This window comes from Oryzias melastigma, linkage group LG9, assembly GCF_002922805.2.
Source record: "Oryzias melastigma strain HK-1 linkage group LG9, ASM292280v2, whole genome shotgun sequence".
Taxonomy (NCBI): Eukaryota; Metazoa; Chordata; class Actinopteri; order Beloniformes; family Adrianichthyidae; genus Oryzias; species Oryzias melastigma.
Window position 1 is genome coordinate 14,566,932 of NC_050520.1, and position 17,343 is coordinate 14,584,274.

At 36.8% G+C, this 17,343-nt stretch overlaps 1 protein-coding gene across 4 annotated transcripts in view; it reads right to left on the minus strand.

The window, feature by feature from the left end:
- The window catches only part of ccser1 (coiled-coil serine-rich protein 1), a 118,676-nt gene that overhangs the window by 25,269 nt on the left and 76,064 nt on the right, over positions 1-17,343 (minus strand). The window contains exon 11 of one of the 4 annotated variants that reach the window (XM_024275558.2): positions 14,178-14,210. The exons of the other annotated variants lie outside the window; for them this stretch is intronic. Coding sequence (XP_024131326.1) covers positions 14,208-14,210 — 3 coding nt within the window. The 3' untranslated portion in view covers positions 14,178-14,207. The remainder of the gene's footprint in view (positions 1-14,177; positions 14,211-17,343) is intronic. 4 annotated transcript variants of the gene reach the window in all.

A 17,343-nucleotide genomic window follows, 5' to 3' on the forward strand; every position in this document is an offset into this window, starting at 1 on the left:
ATCACTCTTCTGAGTAACATTTTCTCACTCCGCCATCTCCACCAACAAGGCACTCTCCAGCCAGACTGTTTTTATCTGTGGCTTCACGATGGTGGAATACGCTTCCAAATGCTTTCAGGGTAAAGGCATCCGACTCTACATTAAGAACCTCTTGAAGAGTCACTTCTTATATAGACACTTTTCTATTTCTAACATGACTAACACACACAGAAGTCAAGCCACTTTTGTTTTGGTGTTTTAATAAAATAGAATCAGTATTTCACACTTGGGTAGGTGGATTATAATGCAACTCATTTGTTAACCGTTTTGGCAGAAATTGTCTGGTGGAAAACAGAATGCATTGTTAATGTAAACCCCACACAACTGGCTTCAAACAATAACAGTAATGGTATTTTTTTTTTTGCATTTTCATGAAAACTGACATGTAATGCATAGTTTTTTTATTATTATTTAGCTCTGCTGTTCACATTCACTTCTGTGTGTGCAAGTCCTAATATGTATAAAGACAACAAAAATGGAACAAATGCATAGTTTTTTTCTATATTTCACTTACAAATCTCTGATTATTTACTGATTATTTATTTAATGGTACATGTATTTTGCACACCAACAGATAAAAAGATGACACTTAAGCAGAACGTTTCTTATTAGCTTATGACATAGTTTGATGTAAAGTGATACTAATAATTTCTCCAATGAGTTTGTTTTCTGATTGTTTGTTTGGAGCTACAAAACTTTTCTGAATATTTATTATTAGCTTTTATTTTTTTCAAAAATAATCAGATACCCTAAAAGTGTTGTTACATAATACAAACTATGTAAATTTTTATAATTATTTTATTATTACTATTTTTCAAGAGAAGCCTGGCAAGTAAAATAAAGAATAAACACATTTTATGTACACAGTTTCTATATTCATTTTTTGAGCATCGTGTTTTTTTTCTTTTTGTACAAGAATACGATTTATTTTTGGGCTTCTTATTCTAAAACACTGTACAAGACAAGTCAATAAAATAATCTGTAAACACAAATAAAAAAGATAAAGTAATTAACTGGCACTCAGCTGACAAACATACAACTTTAAAATGTTTAAATCCATTATGACTTAGCCTACATCTTTTTTATTAAACCCTATTCTGCCTTTTGGAGGTGTTTTGGAGCTTTTATAACTTTTTTTTGGTCAGTCACATTGACAAATCTGCTTTTTTCCTTAATGGAGCAGCCATTCATCCCTGATACGGGTTCTAATACAAATCTAATTGAATATATAAAATTGAATCAATGCAAAACCCTCTAGGGACTGCAAAAAATAAGTGTCACTTAGGGATTTTACATTAAATGCCTTAGAGGATTTTACAAGAAGAGTATGCTTAACACCACAGGAATCCCTCTTTCCACTGATACCATGGCAACTCTGAGATTTGCTTTCACTGTCCCAGTTCTCTCGCTTCTTCTAAATATGTCCTAATGTCTTCATCCTGGGAAACTGTCCTAAAAAACCTCCAACGCCTAGATATTTTCCTCAGACATATGTATTCAAACGTGGGTATTTTTGTAGAATAGTTGGCTGATATAGATACAATAAACAAATAATACTGCAACGTATGATTTACATAGTTAAAAAAAGTTTTTCATTGCTATCTGTCAGGTTCACCAAAATACATTTTTGAATTTGCATATTGGCATAATGCAACCTCAAACAATTAATCATAAATAACCTTTTCAATGCCAATACTATCCACTCTGCACTATCTATAATTAATTTATTAGTGCAGCTTTAAGTTATACTGTATGACTTAAGACAATTGGCTGCTTCCCACTTTCTTGTCCTTGAACCACTTTCCAACTATTCTGAAAAAAGGCGCTTAGTGCTGTTGGTGTCCAATAAAAAGACTCGCTTGTGTCCAAACTCTCACCTTTTAATCGATATCTCTGGTTTTTCATGCATCATGATTCTGTGCAAAATAATAGATCCAGACTTTAAAGATCTATTATTTTTCCAAACATATGAAGATATGGATTAAAGTGTTTCCACAAAGTTAGTCCTCCAGCTCACAGAAATATGTCAGTTATTCTACCAGGGGCCCAAATGTAAATATTTTATTGTATGAAAGTATCCTAACTATTTTAAAAAGTTTTCATGATGTATTCAAGTGGTAAAATTTGGCATTTTGGTCCAGTAGAACGCTGTCCAGCAAACCAAGCCATTTCAGGGTCTGCTCACTGGTCAAACTATTGTATGCACTTTTGAGGATGCGTCTTAGGTGTGAAGAACCTTTTAAAGTTTTGTTGATGCTGCCCTACAGTAAAAACACGGTTAAAGCCTTGAGTGATGCAGGACTCCTGAGACTGCAGTATGTGACACACAGCTTGCAGCTGGCTGATAATGAGGGCCTTTAGGTACAGTGAAGAGCAGCTGATGCTGTAGCAGATGAACAGAAAATAGTTGGGCATTAAAAAAATTGGCTTGGCCCACTACCGCCAAGAAGGCATTCAATTACAGCTTAAGCAACCAGTCAGGAGACTTAAACACGACACGCAGATGCCCTGAAATAGCACATCCCATATTCTGCAGTCTGTAATCGAACAGAAGAGTTCTGAGAATATTCAGAGCAGCTCGGTGCTTAATACAGAGACTGCTTCTCATTGGGCTCCGATGAAAAATACAGATCTTCCAGGCAGCTCCATTTAAGGGATGTACCAAGAAAACATGCTGTTCCGATGCATTGGCACCAGGTGTTATTGCTGCTGTGTCTGTGCTTCTGAGGCTTCTGACCAAAGAAACAGAGGACAGAGGCATCAAAAGAGTGAAGGGGGGCTTGGCATCAGCTGTCCTGAGGAGCATCACTGACAAAAAAAAATCTCTGTGCTCTTGTGCAACTTAAAAAAATTAAAATTAATGGAAAATGCCCGACAAAAATTAAATCTATAGATAAGTTCACACATTTAGCTGAATTTTTTTCTCTCAAAAAGGTTGCTAAATTGTCATAAAATACAAATAAAATCATTTCTAACAGTATTTTTACGAGGTTATTTGCTTTTCCGTTAATTCAACTGAATGTCATTTTTTGGTATAGGCGCGGACTATTTTCAAGCATGAGTGTATAGCTACAGAGGATGTGCTGATGCTTTAGTTGAATGAGGTATTTTGAGAAGAGCAAGGCAAGCAGGATGATGTGGAGGAGTCACCTGGCACAAACGGCAACCAGCGAATGAACACTAATCATCACTACACAAATGTATTTGTAGCGTACATTTGAGAGAACCAAATTGTTGCAAAAACACCACCCAGCAGTCGTGGGGGTTATGAAATGTTATTTCAGCCAGAGTGAAAGCCAGTGATGATGAGAAGCAGAATGGTGTCACAGCAGAAAAGCTTGCTTTCTAAAAATGTCACTTAATCATTCTCAAAGAAGGGAATTAGAAGAATAAGTCAACAAGCCTATTCTGACTTTCACTCTTAGATTTTTAAAGGGAAAAGAATTTTGACTTTTTCAACAGGGGGTGTTGTGATCATACAGCGCGGAGCTTAGCATGACTTAAATAGCTGCCAGAGGGTGTATATTTTAAAAATATGTAAATAGGTGTCACACTGACAGTCAGATATTTGCGTCAGCTTCACTAAATCATTATGTTATTATTTCCGACCTGAATCATTTGAGTTACTCATCAACAACTTTAAACTCAATGGTTCTATGAAAGGACTTCTGATGACAGAGGAGGTGTATGTTTCTTTTCATGTGCACTCTGATCCGCTTGCCATTTATTAAATGTTGCACATACTGCTGGGTAAAACCTTTTCTCCACCTCTCGCTCTTGCAGACTATTTCACAATTCTCTCTTTTCCCCCCATTTTTTTTTCTCCCCTGTGTGCGTGTCACTGTCTTTTACTAGCATGTCATATTCTTTCATGTACTTTGCTTCTAAGACATTTAATCCCACAGAAAGTGAAGCTGTAGGCGAACAGTTGAGTGTGTAGGCGGGTATGAGGCCAAGTGAGTCACTGGAGTTGACTAGGTGGTGGAATCAGGGTGGGTACAGAGTTGGCCTAAAGGTATCAAAAATAAAACTTTAAGAGATTTTGCTTATCTGTACAGTTATTGCAATACCTTTCAGTTTTATTTTTCCTTTTTAATATAAAATAACATTAAAAGAAAAATTGGATACTCATTGGGCACACAGGTAATACTTAATTTTCTACTTAATTTTTGTAATGATAGTTTGAGACACTAAAAATTTTACCAGGTAACTTAAAACATATTTACTTGAAAATATAGTGATTAATGATTTGTTTTTTGTTTTTCTACAACACAATACGTTTCTCAAACACTATGTGTTTTAAAAAAAAATCTCCAATTTATTTATTTTTTTTATTTGAGCATTTCCATTATAAAATGGACCCATTAAACAGTACCTAATCGTACTTCTTGTGGGTCTCCTTTTGTTGTAGGTCCATTGAAAAAAGTAATGGATGGGGCAGGGCTGCTGTAGCCACCCGTTGATGGGCAGAAAGTGATGACAACATTAAAAAGTGACAATATAGCTCTCATTTAAGCTAACGTTTCCGACTGCAGTATTCATCTTTGCCGCCCGTAATCTTCTTTCAAACAAAATTAAATTACTGTTATACACAATGTATCAGATGTAAAGCAATAAAAAGACGAGCTGCTGGATGACCTCCATTGTTGTTGCTTTTCTAGTCGTCGCACTACAATGACGCAATGACACGCTAGCTGTTTACACCTCGCATGTGCTGTGAAAACAAACTGCTTAGTGGAAGCGAGACTTAACTGAGTGGAAACAGAATTATCCGGACCATATCGTACCACTACTTACTGGACCGTACTGGACTGCTAAGTGGAATCGAGGCTTAAGAATACCTCTGATAAACTTAGATTTATATAAGCTGAACAAGATTTGAAAATCTGCCCTTTTGTTAGATTTTCTCTTATCTGCATATTCAGGTCTTGTTAATACTTCGCATATCTTATGTTCACGCTTGTTCGTTTACAATTATCTCAATGTGAATGTTAACCCTGTACTAATTACCTTGGATTTATGCAACTCAATAGTTTAGTCCAGATAATTATTTACAATCATTTTCATTTTTTTTGTTTATCCGCCTCTACAATTATTTGTGTTTTGCATTTTCTGCACTATAGGTCGTGTTGTCAAAGATTGGTCTATTTTCAAACTCATGTCAGTCATAAGGTGCATTAAGCGAGACAAACAAACATAATCCCTCAGTCAGTAAGACTTCATTAACTGGATTCACAGTCATTCTAATTCCTGTTTGTGGTGGACTACACAAACATTACTGTGACTATATGTTAACTCTCAATTGTATTAGTAACAAAAAAAAAAAAAAAAAAAAAAACTCAGTCCGACATCGTCGGACAGTAGCATAACCACAATAACACCCAACCATGTTTGGAACTCGTAAATAAAAAGTTACTGGTGTTTTCACAAAGAGCCTCTAAAATTATTTCAACATCAGTAAGCCTAACCTGAATACATCCACATATGAGGTGATTAGAAGGTGCACTGTCATATTTTTGGGGGGAAAAAAATAAGTAAGGCTATTGTGAAAAAATACAGTAACTCTGTTTAGTACATTTTTTGGAGTTCCTGTTAACAATTCTCTCTTCTTTGAGTCTTCCAACGCCACCATAGTAATAAATGTTAGTGAAATGGAAACAACCTTAATTTCTCTGTTTTTAAGTAGTGATGTGTATGTAAATTCACAAGAACAAACACATTCATAAACATCTATAATATAGTTTTTAAGTTGTGTTGATGCTTAACCTGACCTGAACTAATGACACAAGGGTATAAATGACTAATAAAAGTTGACCGAGAGGTTAACCTGTATTAGTTCCATCTGCACTCAAGTTCATCAGCTCATCTTGCCACATATTGAAGGTAAATTTCTTTCTGCCATTAGTTCATTCGTCATTCCCCGCAGTGGTACCCTAATTAATATTCTTTGCATATCCTCTTCTCTCTCACTCTTATCTGTCTATCCATCCATCCGTCACACTTGCTGGCCTGCCCAGGTCATTACACTCTGTGATGATGGTTTTGTTGCAGTAATTAGCCTAATTACAGTTGTCAGTTATAACCTGGTCCTCTGTAGGGACCTTATGATCCTACTGTGACTCCACCTGACCTTGGCCAATGAATTCCTGCTTGTGTGGAACATCTTTGTCACCATCGCTTACCTGGACATAGAGCTGTTTCCTTTTGTAGCTCATTTTAATCCAATTATACAAAACTTCCACATTTTGAAACATGGATTTTACACCTTTTTAAAATGTTTTTCATTTAACTGTAGCTTCTACCTTATTCCTGTCTTACGTAAATATAACTCTGCAGTGAATTAAAGGAGCTTTTTTCACAAAATTTGTTTTGATCTTTTCACATCAAGGACAGTATTTAATTTAAATAGTGAATATCAAAGATTCAGTTCAATTTATTCCATTTAAAAAAGGACCATCAGTGAATGTAATGTACTCTCTGCCAAGGGAAGGAGGCCATCAACTCTTAAAATACAACAATTCCAAAAAACACTATTTCTGTGCAATCCTTCATGTCCAATCAGGACATTTTGTGACAAATCATTGTATGGTTTTAATTACATTTATATTACAGATACATAGTGGATAGTTATACCATAGTAGTAAATATATTTCACGTGTTTAATTTACTGCAGAAGCCTTGAAAGTTGTCGAAAAGGGAATAAACTTTGAATGTCTTAAGTGCAATCTATTATGTGGAAACACTGCTTATGTATCAACATATAAACATTCACCAGATAAATGATCTGAGAAAAGAGAGTTTCAATTAAATAAACAGCCAGAAATCATGTAATATCTCTAGAGTTGCTATACATCCACAGCTTAGGGGGAATCTAAGTACTGGAAAGCTACTGGTTGTGCATTCTACAAATCGGACCTTTAGAAAGAGGAAATAAAAGAAAGAGATTTGAATCATAGGAGGGCATGTTTGTAGAGAACACAACTAACATTAAATACGGCGCTCAGGTTTGAACAGAATAAAATTAAGTTTTATGAAAAAACTTGGTTTCAGAAGATTAACCTTCCACAGTCCTGAGTACACCATTGCCTCTATGGTGGTGGGAGTATCGTATTATGAGAATGTTTTCTTCAACAAGGACAGGGAATTAACAGGAAGATGGAAGAGACAATTACAGGTTGACCTTGAAAGAACACCTGTTGCAAAGACCTGAGACTGGCATTGAAGTTCACCCCTCACCTGGACAGCGACCCAAAGCACCATTCAGGTCAAAATAATTATGTATTTTAAAAAATTAGCCACAGTCTAGACCTCACTTCCACCTAAAAATGTATGGTAAAACATAAAACTCACGTTAAAAGATACATTCACAGATAAGTGAATCTACCAAAAGTATGTAGAAGTGTAGAGCTGGTTAAGAGAAACACCAAAAGACTTGCAATTAAAGGTAGATTTTACCAATCAATTGACTTTCGAGACTAGTAAAGCTTTTCAATAAAAAGAACTTTATTTGTAAAAAGGAAAAATATAGAAAAAGTTAATAGATATGAATCCTTAAGCCCAGAACTACTGTATAAATTAAAGTGCATGAAAAAAAAATATTTACATTTTCTTAAGATTATTCGTTCTTATATTGAGCAGAATTCCAACACCTATGACTAGTCGTTTATGCCAGACTTGATTGAAAGCTGGAATTTCAGACCAACAAGGAAGATTAAAATGTGAGGCAATGACCTTGGTGTGCTTGTCAGATTTAGCACAGAAGCTCCCACACGACTCAGCATTAGCAGATGTACCATGCTTACACACAACAGAGCAAAATAATGTTGGGGTTTAATGAAAATTGCGCTGATTAATTTTTCATGTGGTTTCTGCTGTTCTAAATCGGTCTGTTCAAAGAGTTACAGTGATTTGAGTGTTATCTCTCCTGGGGGGCAACATACATGTAGGGGTCTGGTGTGTGTTTCATTTATAAGTTCAAGCCAGTTTCTGTCTTTTTGAATTAGTGTTGCGTTAGCTCCCACTATGTGACTCTTGTTTCCTCCAGGTTTGGGTATTGTAAACCAAAAAAAGAAAAAAAAATCTGCTTTCAGGGTATGTGGGCATTTTTTGAACTAACAGACCCAGATCTATCACATTTAAGCAGCTGTGGTGCAGCGTTCTGAGTGGAATCGTCCAGGGTAAAGCAGTCGTGTGGAGTCATGGTCACAAGGGTTAAGGAACATAGATTTTTTTCTGTTTTAGTAGTGAATTTTTGAAATCACCTTCTTAGTGCTTAGCGATTCCCTTCTCTGTCTACGAATATAGAAATTGTCGTTGAGAACATATGCTTGTACTGTCACCTCACAATTAAATCTATTATCAAAAATAAATAAATACCTTGGGGCACTTAGCATGAAAAAAGCACAGCTTAGACAGACAAACAACCCTCCCTCCCTCCTATATCAGATACATTTTGTCATTATAAAATAGCTTTCAAGTCCAGATCTTTGCTCAGTTTCCATACCATAATAACATTAAGAGCTTACATTTGTCACCACCGCTGTCTGCAAAAATAAGATAGTCATCTCCAGCTAGTGCTATCTGAGAGGCATGTGATGGATACATACAATCTGATAGCTATTATTCTGAGAGCATCATTACGGTGGGACGGCGGTGTCCCCGTTGGTTCAGGGGTCATCCTCCAATCAGCCGACTGATGGTTTGTACCCTGCTATGTATCGAAATGTCCTTGAGCATGGACACAGCAGCACTGAACCCCACTTTGCTCCCAATGTGCCCACTGGTTTGTGACTGTGGTGACAAAGAGATGCATGCTGGATGAGGAGAGCATCTATGTATAATGAAAAGCAACTGTGAGTGTATCCAAGATCAAATGGGACGTGTGTGTGGACCATTCACAGCTCTAAAGGGTCAATAGTACAAGGTCGAAACAAAGGGCTTTTTTCACAATTTCATTGACAGCAGATCCAACTCTGAGGATTACTGGGCAGTTATCTGATCACTTCAAACAACTGTTTGAACTGTTTTACTCTTTAATCTTGGCTTACCCCATGTGGTGTTAAAATGTCTTACACAGCACAAAAACGCATGCTTTGTTAGCAAATGTTATCTTAAAACTGAAAATATAAATTAGTTTCTATAAGAATCTTTAAGATTGACAATACTGGAGAATATATAAAAAAAATCTTATGTCTAAATATGACTTGTAGGCTCCGAAGCTGTTAAATTTCCATGAAATTAAGCTAGACTGAATAGTGCTAACATAAACAGAAACAGACCTTGTGATCAGCAGATTAACTTCAAAGGACCTCACAGTATAAAGTCCAAGCTCACTGTTTATCAGAAAGAATGGGAACTTGTGTCTGCACTTGATGTGTAAATGATACCCAGACAAAGACCCAACACACACATAGACACAGGCACACACCAGCGAGCCTTCCTCCAGCACATTTGTTGTATGATTGGAAAGGATGAGAGAAAGATGAGCGGCATTGGCACAGGAAATAGTGTGATTGTGAAATCAGACGCTGGATAGTGGGTTCTGATTAGTGTCCTGTCATCCTCAAGTTTCCCAGAGAAAAATCATTCACTTCTCAGGACACAGATAAATGTAGCGCAGCCATACATAATCAGCAAGCATGGAAGAGAGAGAAGAGAACATGTGAACGTGGAGCAAAAGGAGCTGAATGAAGAATGTTCTGTATAAATGTATTAACACATTTTCTATCAGGGCTCATTGGTAAAATGAGGCAGATGAATTTTGGAATGTGGATCCTAGCTGTGCCAATGACCCTAAAGGGCGAGGTAAACATTTAGGAGAATCCCAGATGCTGCCGGAGTCAGTGTGGTGTTAAAGACCCAATCTGATGAAAAGTGTGTTTTAACATGTCCTTATAGCATTTTTCTTTTTCTTTTTTAAAGGGAGAGCGGGTAAACAGTTTGCAGTCGAGGGAAAGGGGGGCGGGGTTGCTCTTTGCCAATGTTCCTGCCCACAACTCACATTCTAATGAACTACTGTCGTCATGCAAAAACTTTATCCTAGAAAACAAAAGTTTTTTTTGGGTTTTTTTTTTGCTAAAATCTGCATAATTATAATTAAAATACCACTGGGAACACTTTCAAAAAGGCTTAAAAGATGTTTGGAGTGAGACTTTAAGATGAAACTGTGTGATAAAAAACTCAACAAAATAACTCGTATTTCATAAACAATGTGTTCTTTAGAGTGATATAATATATGATCATATGCATGGATATAGTTTACTCTGAAAAGCTTAAGATAATCATGTTATGGCCCCTTTAATAGAAGTGACAAGATCTTCATATCAAGGTTTTTTTAGAGGCCATGTATCTCTACTGTGCTGTTAGGAAACATCTAGAGAAATCTTGTTAGCCCTCTGGTTCTGCTTCGTTGTAGACCACTGACGATTTAATCGATTTCCATTTTAAAATGAAAAGTATATGTAGCAGACACAAAGTGCTGCTAACGCATTTGGCAGAACAGAAAACTTAGTTTGTAGAAATAGAACTTTTTTATGTTAATCCATTTACTGCATCTAAAAAGTATAAGAAACACTTGCAGATATTTTATTTGTCATTTCATACTCTTTGGGTTATTAGTCCTTTGTGAGCAGTAAAAGCTTAACACTAAAAGATGCATAGTTTAAAATGTTAAATATAAAAGGAGAGATTAAACTTTGAATTCTGCTTTACACAATAAGAAAGTTGACATTCATGATTCTTTTCTGTTTAAATCTATTTTTCTACTGCATCTACTATACCACAAAGCAGAATTTTAATTGAAAAAGTGCTTTACCCTTTAATCCCATCTCACCACATAAGTTTGTGAGGGAACTTAAGGTTATGACTGTTTTGTTATTTTGATAAATGCAATATGATCCGAGCGTGTACGGGTGTAAAAGCTGAACTGCTTTCTCCGCGGTAACAGTCTTAATGAGAGAATTGCCGCCTGAAGGCCTGACATATCCTTTTTCTCTTCCACGTCCGCTTCATTTTGCCTTTTATTTCCACTATGCTGAAAACCCCCTGCAACCACCCAGCATTTCTCCGCGTCTGACCCCGGCTCTTTTTTTTCCACGTGGCATGTGCTCCCTTTTAGATCGCTTCTATCCCTTCCTCTCACAGGCATATTTCTACTTTAATGAAACAGATGTCCCTTCATTAATAAAGCCTTGATCTAACATAGTAATGAAGGACTGAGAAAGAGATGAGGAGAAGACCATGCACAATATGGGATGTGTGTGCTTGGCTCCTAGCGAGAGAACACAACACTACATAATTCATCTAACTGATACGAAATGCTTCCATAAGCTATACAAACAAACATTGTAGATATTGAGCTGAACTGAGCTACTAATAATACAAATGAAATGATGGAAATGATTTTAGACACCCAGCTAAACCAGAATACCTAGATATTGATTATGCAGTCAAACAGAGTACGCTAAACACCTGAGGCACAAGCACAGATTGAATTCCTAATGGCCACCAAAGTGTGCGGTAGCTAAAAGAAGTGCTTGGCTAGTTTCAAGGAGAATTTAAGTAGCCTCCTGTTGTGCTCATGTCTTCGCCCCTTGAGAGCACCAGATGCTAAGACGCATCAGCTGTTCCACCACTCTAACACCAGCGCAGACACTTCACAAATATGGACACCATCTTTCCACAAGCAAACAAAGCAGATATCACATGAATGCACAGATGCACCAGCGTGACAGCGCAAATTAACACTTCTAATGCTCAGCTTAAGGCTTTTACGAGCTGTGCTGGTACAACTGATCAATCAATCCAGGCTTAATTTTCAGCGCCCTCTGAAGCAAACGGTGATCTTCATATCCCAGAGCAGATCAATCACCCAGGAAACTGAGAACAGGAGAAAAGTAGGACTGATTCCCAACCCTTTCTGAAGTGCTCCAAACTGCAATGGGCAGAATCAACTGTTTCACAGGCTTACTTGCCAAAAACTGACTGTTGCTGCTTGCTTGTATCATGGATTATGTTTTTAAATTTTGTTTTTTTAGTCAGAAAAGCAAGTTTTTATGAAATCTTTATCATTAAAAATAATCAGAAAAAGGCAGATAAACTGCTAACCACTTTTATTTTAAGTGATTTCTTTAAGAGTTTGTCGAGCATTTCTAAAGGCTTGCACATACCAGATGTTGTGCAGCATGATGCTTATTAGACTTATGTCGAACGACATAAATTAATGAGCTTGTTATAGTTTTATATCAACTATTACCGGTAGCTTGTTTTAAATTTAAGCTAAAATGTTAATATTCAAAAACCAGTTTAACCAAGATAGAAGTTTTCTCTAATTTATCTGCAATCATAGGCGGAAACTGATTGTTGAGAGGTGTAAAACAATACCTGAGAGTCTCCATAACTCTATTATAACTTTATAAAATTCAAGTTGCTATATCTTAAAGCTTTGAAATAAAACAAGAACCCTTCAAAATGGAAAAGTTAATGCAGGTTCAATGGTAGTAAAGAGGAACAAAGTTTAATTTAATTTAACTAAGTCATGTGACAACTAATGGCCGGAGTGCGTTCTTCCACAATAAATTATGTGCGCGCCTATTATTTTTTGCATGTCATCTGCCCCTACCGTCTATTTTTTTATAAAATTAAATTTAAACCCAACAAGTATTTCTTTACTGACTGGCAGAAAGCAGGATTTTTGCCAGGAAGTGTCTTAATCACATTAAAGTGTTTTTTTTTCTATAAATAATGCCGCTAAAAACAGCTGCCTTTCAATGAAATACTTTCTTAAAAAAATAGCACATACTGTCCTTTAACCTCCACGTCTCTTCTTAGTTTTATATTTACTTCATGCATTGTGTTGGGCTCGAATGATAAATGACACAGCAGTTGACTGAAAACCACAGACATCTCTGTTTAATTTCTGTTGAATCCAATCTAATAATAGTTAATAATTCATGTCCTCGGTTATATCAAACACACACTTAGCCCTCTCCTCTTCTAAGAAACAATTTTCAGTGGCATTTCCAATAAGACTTCATCTGGAAAAAATGTAAAAGGTTTGGTAAGTGTTGATAAAACAACAACTGTTTCCCCAATAGATCATTGGATTAGTGTGGGAAAATTCTGTATTGAGGGCTTAAGAAAAGAAGAAAACAACTGATGTGAATTCAGGGAAATGTTGATTTGAGGAGAATCCTGGCAGTAAACCATGTTAAAAAAGGAAAATTCAGCTAAAGTAGCAACAGGTACATCAGTTAATCTAAAAAAGGTTATCTGAGAGTGGACAGTTATGGCATGCAAATCACAGATGAGTCCCAATAACTTGATTTGTTAATCCAAAGAGCCAATACATAATTGAATAAAAGAATCCTCATTGAAAAGAAAAATAAATAGTAATAATTAAATATTTGCTTAAAGGATAGAATATTAGACATAACATGATTGTCGTTTAAAGTAATTGTCAGATAGTCAGAGCTGTTCAGAGATGTTCCTGAAAACCTGTTTCTCTGGAATCGGAAAATATTCATCAAATGAACAATATTAAAAATCATGCCCCATGATTACTGAGCGTAACATGTCAGAAATCTGAAGTAGCTGTTTTCCAGTAAGTCAGTCCCCTTTTCTTTTTGTTTTATTCTGTCAGAGTCTACGAATAGAATTTAATTTCCATTTTCAGGAATGGAAACGGGGATGATGGGAGAGACTTGGCAAGAATCAGAGCCACTTGAGAGCACTGCTTGGGATTACAACAGAGAGATCAGATTTACCATAACGAAGGTAAATCAAATGATCAGCCGTCTTGATTGGAAAGAGAAACAAGCTAAGCAATGTATGGTTAGGAAACGATGGATAGATGGCAGATGTCACACACAAACCTGGGCCACGTGTGAATTATCTTTGCCAGAAGGACAATTAGACTGTTATACAGTCTGTGGTTTGCCAGATTAGATCAATCAAGGTTAAAAAGGGGTGAAAATAACATTTGATTAGATTATAAACTCCTATAAAAACTATTGCCAGAATAAATTATACTATACATAGTGAAATATTGAATATCAGCAGGTAAATAATGATTTTTTTTTTATATACTGTGAGGAAATAAGACCCAGGAATGCAGTGTGACCCATCCCAAACACCCCTACCTGTTGTATTCCTCCGTCATACCATGCTGCTTACTGCTTCCGAACAAATGGATGAAGACATGCAAAGATGGGAAAACAAAAGAGAAGACACAAAAAAGATGGCATGATGAGATGAGTAAAGTGTAACATGAGCTTGGAGCACACATAAGAACAGAACATCATGATAATGGGGTGGGACTCTAAGGGGACTAAAGGTAATAAAAAAAAAACAAAGCAGGAGCTGCAAAGCAACAAAAACACAAACTAGATTAATTTAGAGGAATAAATTGATATACAGTCACATTTTCACAAAAGCAATTAAATCTATTAAAAGTAGACTAAACGTTGTTTTTAGTTTGTGTTTTGTTGGATTGTCATTGTAAGATCAAAATCTAAAAACAGCCTTAGCATAGGTTATACCAGAAACCAGTTTCATCAACTTGAGCTCGTCAAACTAATGAACAAAAAAGGGTAAATTTTTAACTAAAAAACTCTTAGAAGAACATTTGTTACAGTTATGCAACAAAGGGAGACAGAAGAAGAAAGTGTTGTCAGTAGAACGCTGAAGTAAAAACAAAGGCAGGGGAGTGGAGAGACAGAGAGGAGCGGTGAAAACGCAACACCTGGAGAGGATGCCAGAACAGCAGGAGGTCTGAGAAGGGGACAGCTGAGAACACAGGAAGGTGAATCGAGTCAAGGAGCAGGCTAAGAGAATAAGATGCAGTCTGTTTAGTTTAGGATGCTTTTTCCAGGCATGGTTCCTCATATTCTATCTAGCAAAAATAAGATACATAACACAGTTCAATGGTGTTTAACAGAGAACTCCCAAATTTTCGAGGTTTGTGTTGAACCTGACATATAAAATTGGAAGAATTCTTACAAGATTAAATTATAAATGTGACTTTAAAAATTGTAGAGTTTGCAACAGGCTGATAATTTATGACAGATTATAGAAAAGCAGATTTTCAGAGCTCACAGTCATACAACAAAAAAGGAAGAACGGGAACTAATTTAGGTGTTTATATTGAAAATTTGTCGCATCACAAACGAGGGAGAATTAGAAGCAGCAAATATTTGATGTAAAAATGTGATTAAATCCATGTGATTCTAATCTGGAACATGACTAATGAAAGTTTTTTTAACGGTTTCAACCTTTTCCCTTTGGCATGGTTTCGAGTTAAATATTTCACTTATATTTCACTATTTTTTTTTCTTAAACATATAGTACAACAAACTAGAAAAGCTGCCAAAGCTCAGGCCAATTGACCTCTCTTGGATACATTTATTCAGTCTGAAAAAAATTATGGTTTATATACTACAGTTTAACCTTAGAGGACCTTTTTTTATCTAGAGGATCCCGCTGGACTGAACACACACACACCTCTACTCATTTGATCAAATTAAACTGTAAACCAGCAACTTAATTGTATTAACATTTCATCATAAAAAATAGTGGTTGATCCTAAAAAGCAGAATAAATTAAAAGGCAGACGGGAATATGTGTGGTCCTCCTGAGAGAGCACTGAGAAGAAGCCAAAAGGCTTCCTTCTCAAAGATGAGAAATTGTAAGTCAGCACATGACATCCTCATATGCAGATCTGCGTGTATGGCTAAGCTCAGCATCTCCCGTGACTAGCCAGGCTTTCATTTGATTGTCAACTCTCTTTCACTCCATTCTGAATAATATCCTATTATCTAGTGAATAATGTGCTGTTATTTAAGAAATGTAGTTTCTCCTCCCGGGTTTTCTTTAGTTTCCCGGCCTCTTCATCTTTAACCTGTCTCCTATTACAGTACATTTACCTTTTCTCTTTATCTCTGAAGCTGTGCTACCCCACTCTGCCTTCAACCATTATTTCCTTATCACAGCTTCATTCCTTTTTATTTGATCTGTACTATTTAAATTTATTTTCCATATTAACCACTTAAAGGAGTCAGTGGCGCAGCGGTAAAACACTGATGTGCGCTTTAGCGGTTGAACAGTGTTTTCAATATCAGCACTGGTAATGGTTTCCTTTGTGCCGGTAATACTTTTCCAGACTTGCTCAGCCCTCCTTTCTCTGCTTCTTTTCAACCTCCCATCTTCCTATGCCCTCTCTGTAACTCTTTCTCCTTGCGTTCTCCAACTATCATCTTTTTATTGTCAAGATGTTGTATCCTTACCGTCTCCTTCTCCCCTCCTGTCCATCTGTCCTGCCTCCTGCGTCCTCCGCTGTACCCAGTGTCATTGTTCAGATAATTATTTATTAAAGTGTTTGTGTCTGCGGCCGTCTGTCTGCGGCTGCCATCTGTGCCTGGTTAGGTGCATGCTTCCCTGTGTCGCTATGTCCTGCCCGTGGGGGGAAAAAGCCAGCCATGGGGTCACATCTCTGAGATTCCCACACAAACACAGACTCATGCACACACTCTGCTGACAGGCCCCACTTTCCCCATGCACTGCCCCCGGGGCTATTTGGGGTTAGCAGGAAAGAGAGCCTCACAGCAGTGGCCACCAAAGTCCCTTCTGTCCTGTCCTGTTAACTTTGTTCTCTTCTGTCAGCACTGAATATGAAAGAAGGTGGAGGCAGCAGAAGTATTTCCTTTAAAAAGTTATTTGGAGGACACAGTAAGCGTTCACACAAGGAAATAATTGCATATTACCATGGATACTTTACGGGTCAAACTACAGGTATAATTTATTGCATCTTGCAGTTGGGTTTTCAAGATGTGTTGTGAATCTGTAAATAGCTGATAAATGAACAACTACTTTTTTTACCAAATGAAATTCATATTTGGGCATAAGGCATTCATTCCGTGAAATGTCAAAGGACATTTATGAAATCTGGCATATGGCACATTAACATTACACCATGCTTTAAGCATCCTAACCTACACAGAAGCGCTTTGACAAAGTGCCATGCTCAACATGTAACATGACAAGGCAGGAGGGGAAAGAGAGACAATAACAGCAGAGAGCAAACATAGAGAAAAATAAAGGAAAATGAAGAGAGTGTGGAGGGAGGGGGTGCAGATAAAAGGATTCAGAGAAAGCCTGTGGGACTCTTAGTTCATTGTGATCATGCTTTGTGGATCTCAATAAGTAAAAAGAACAAATATTCTCCATCTCCTCTCCTCTTTCTCTGCTTGTCGCACATGTCATTCCAAGTCCCCTGCCGTTCATTCCCTCAACATGATCTCTGCTGGCTTC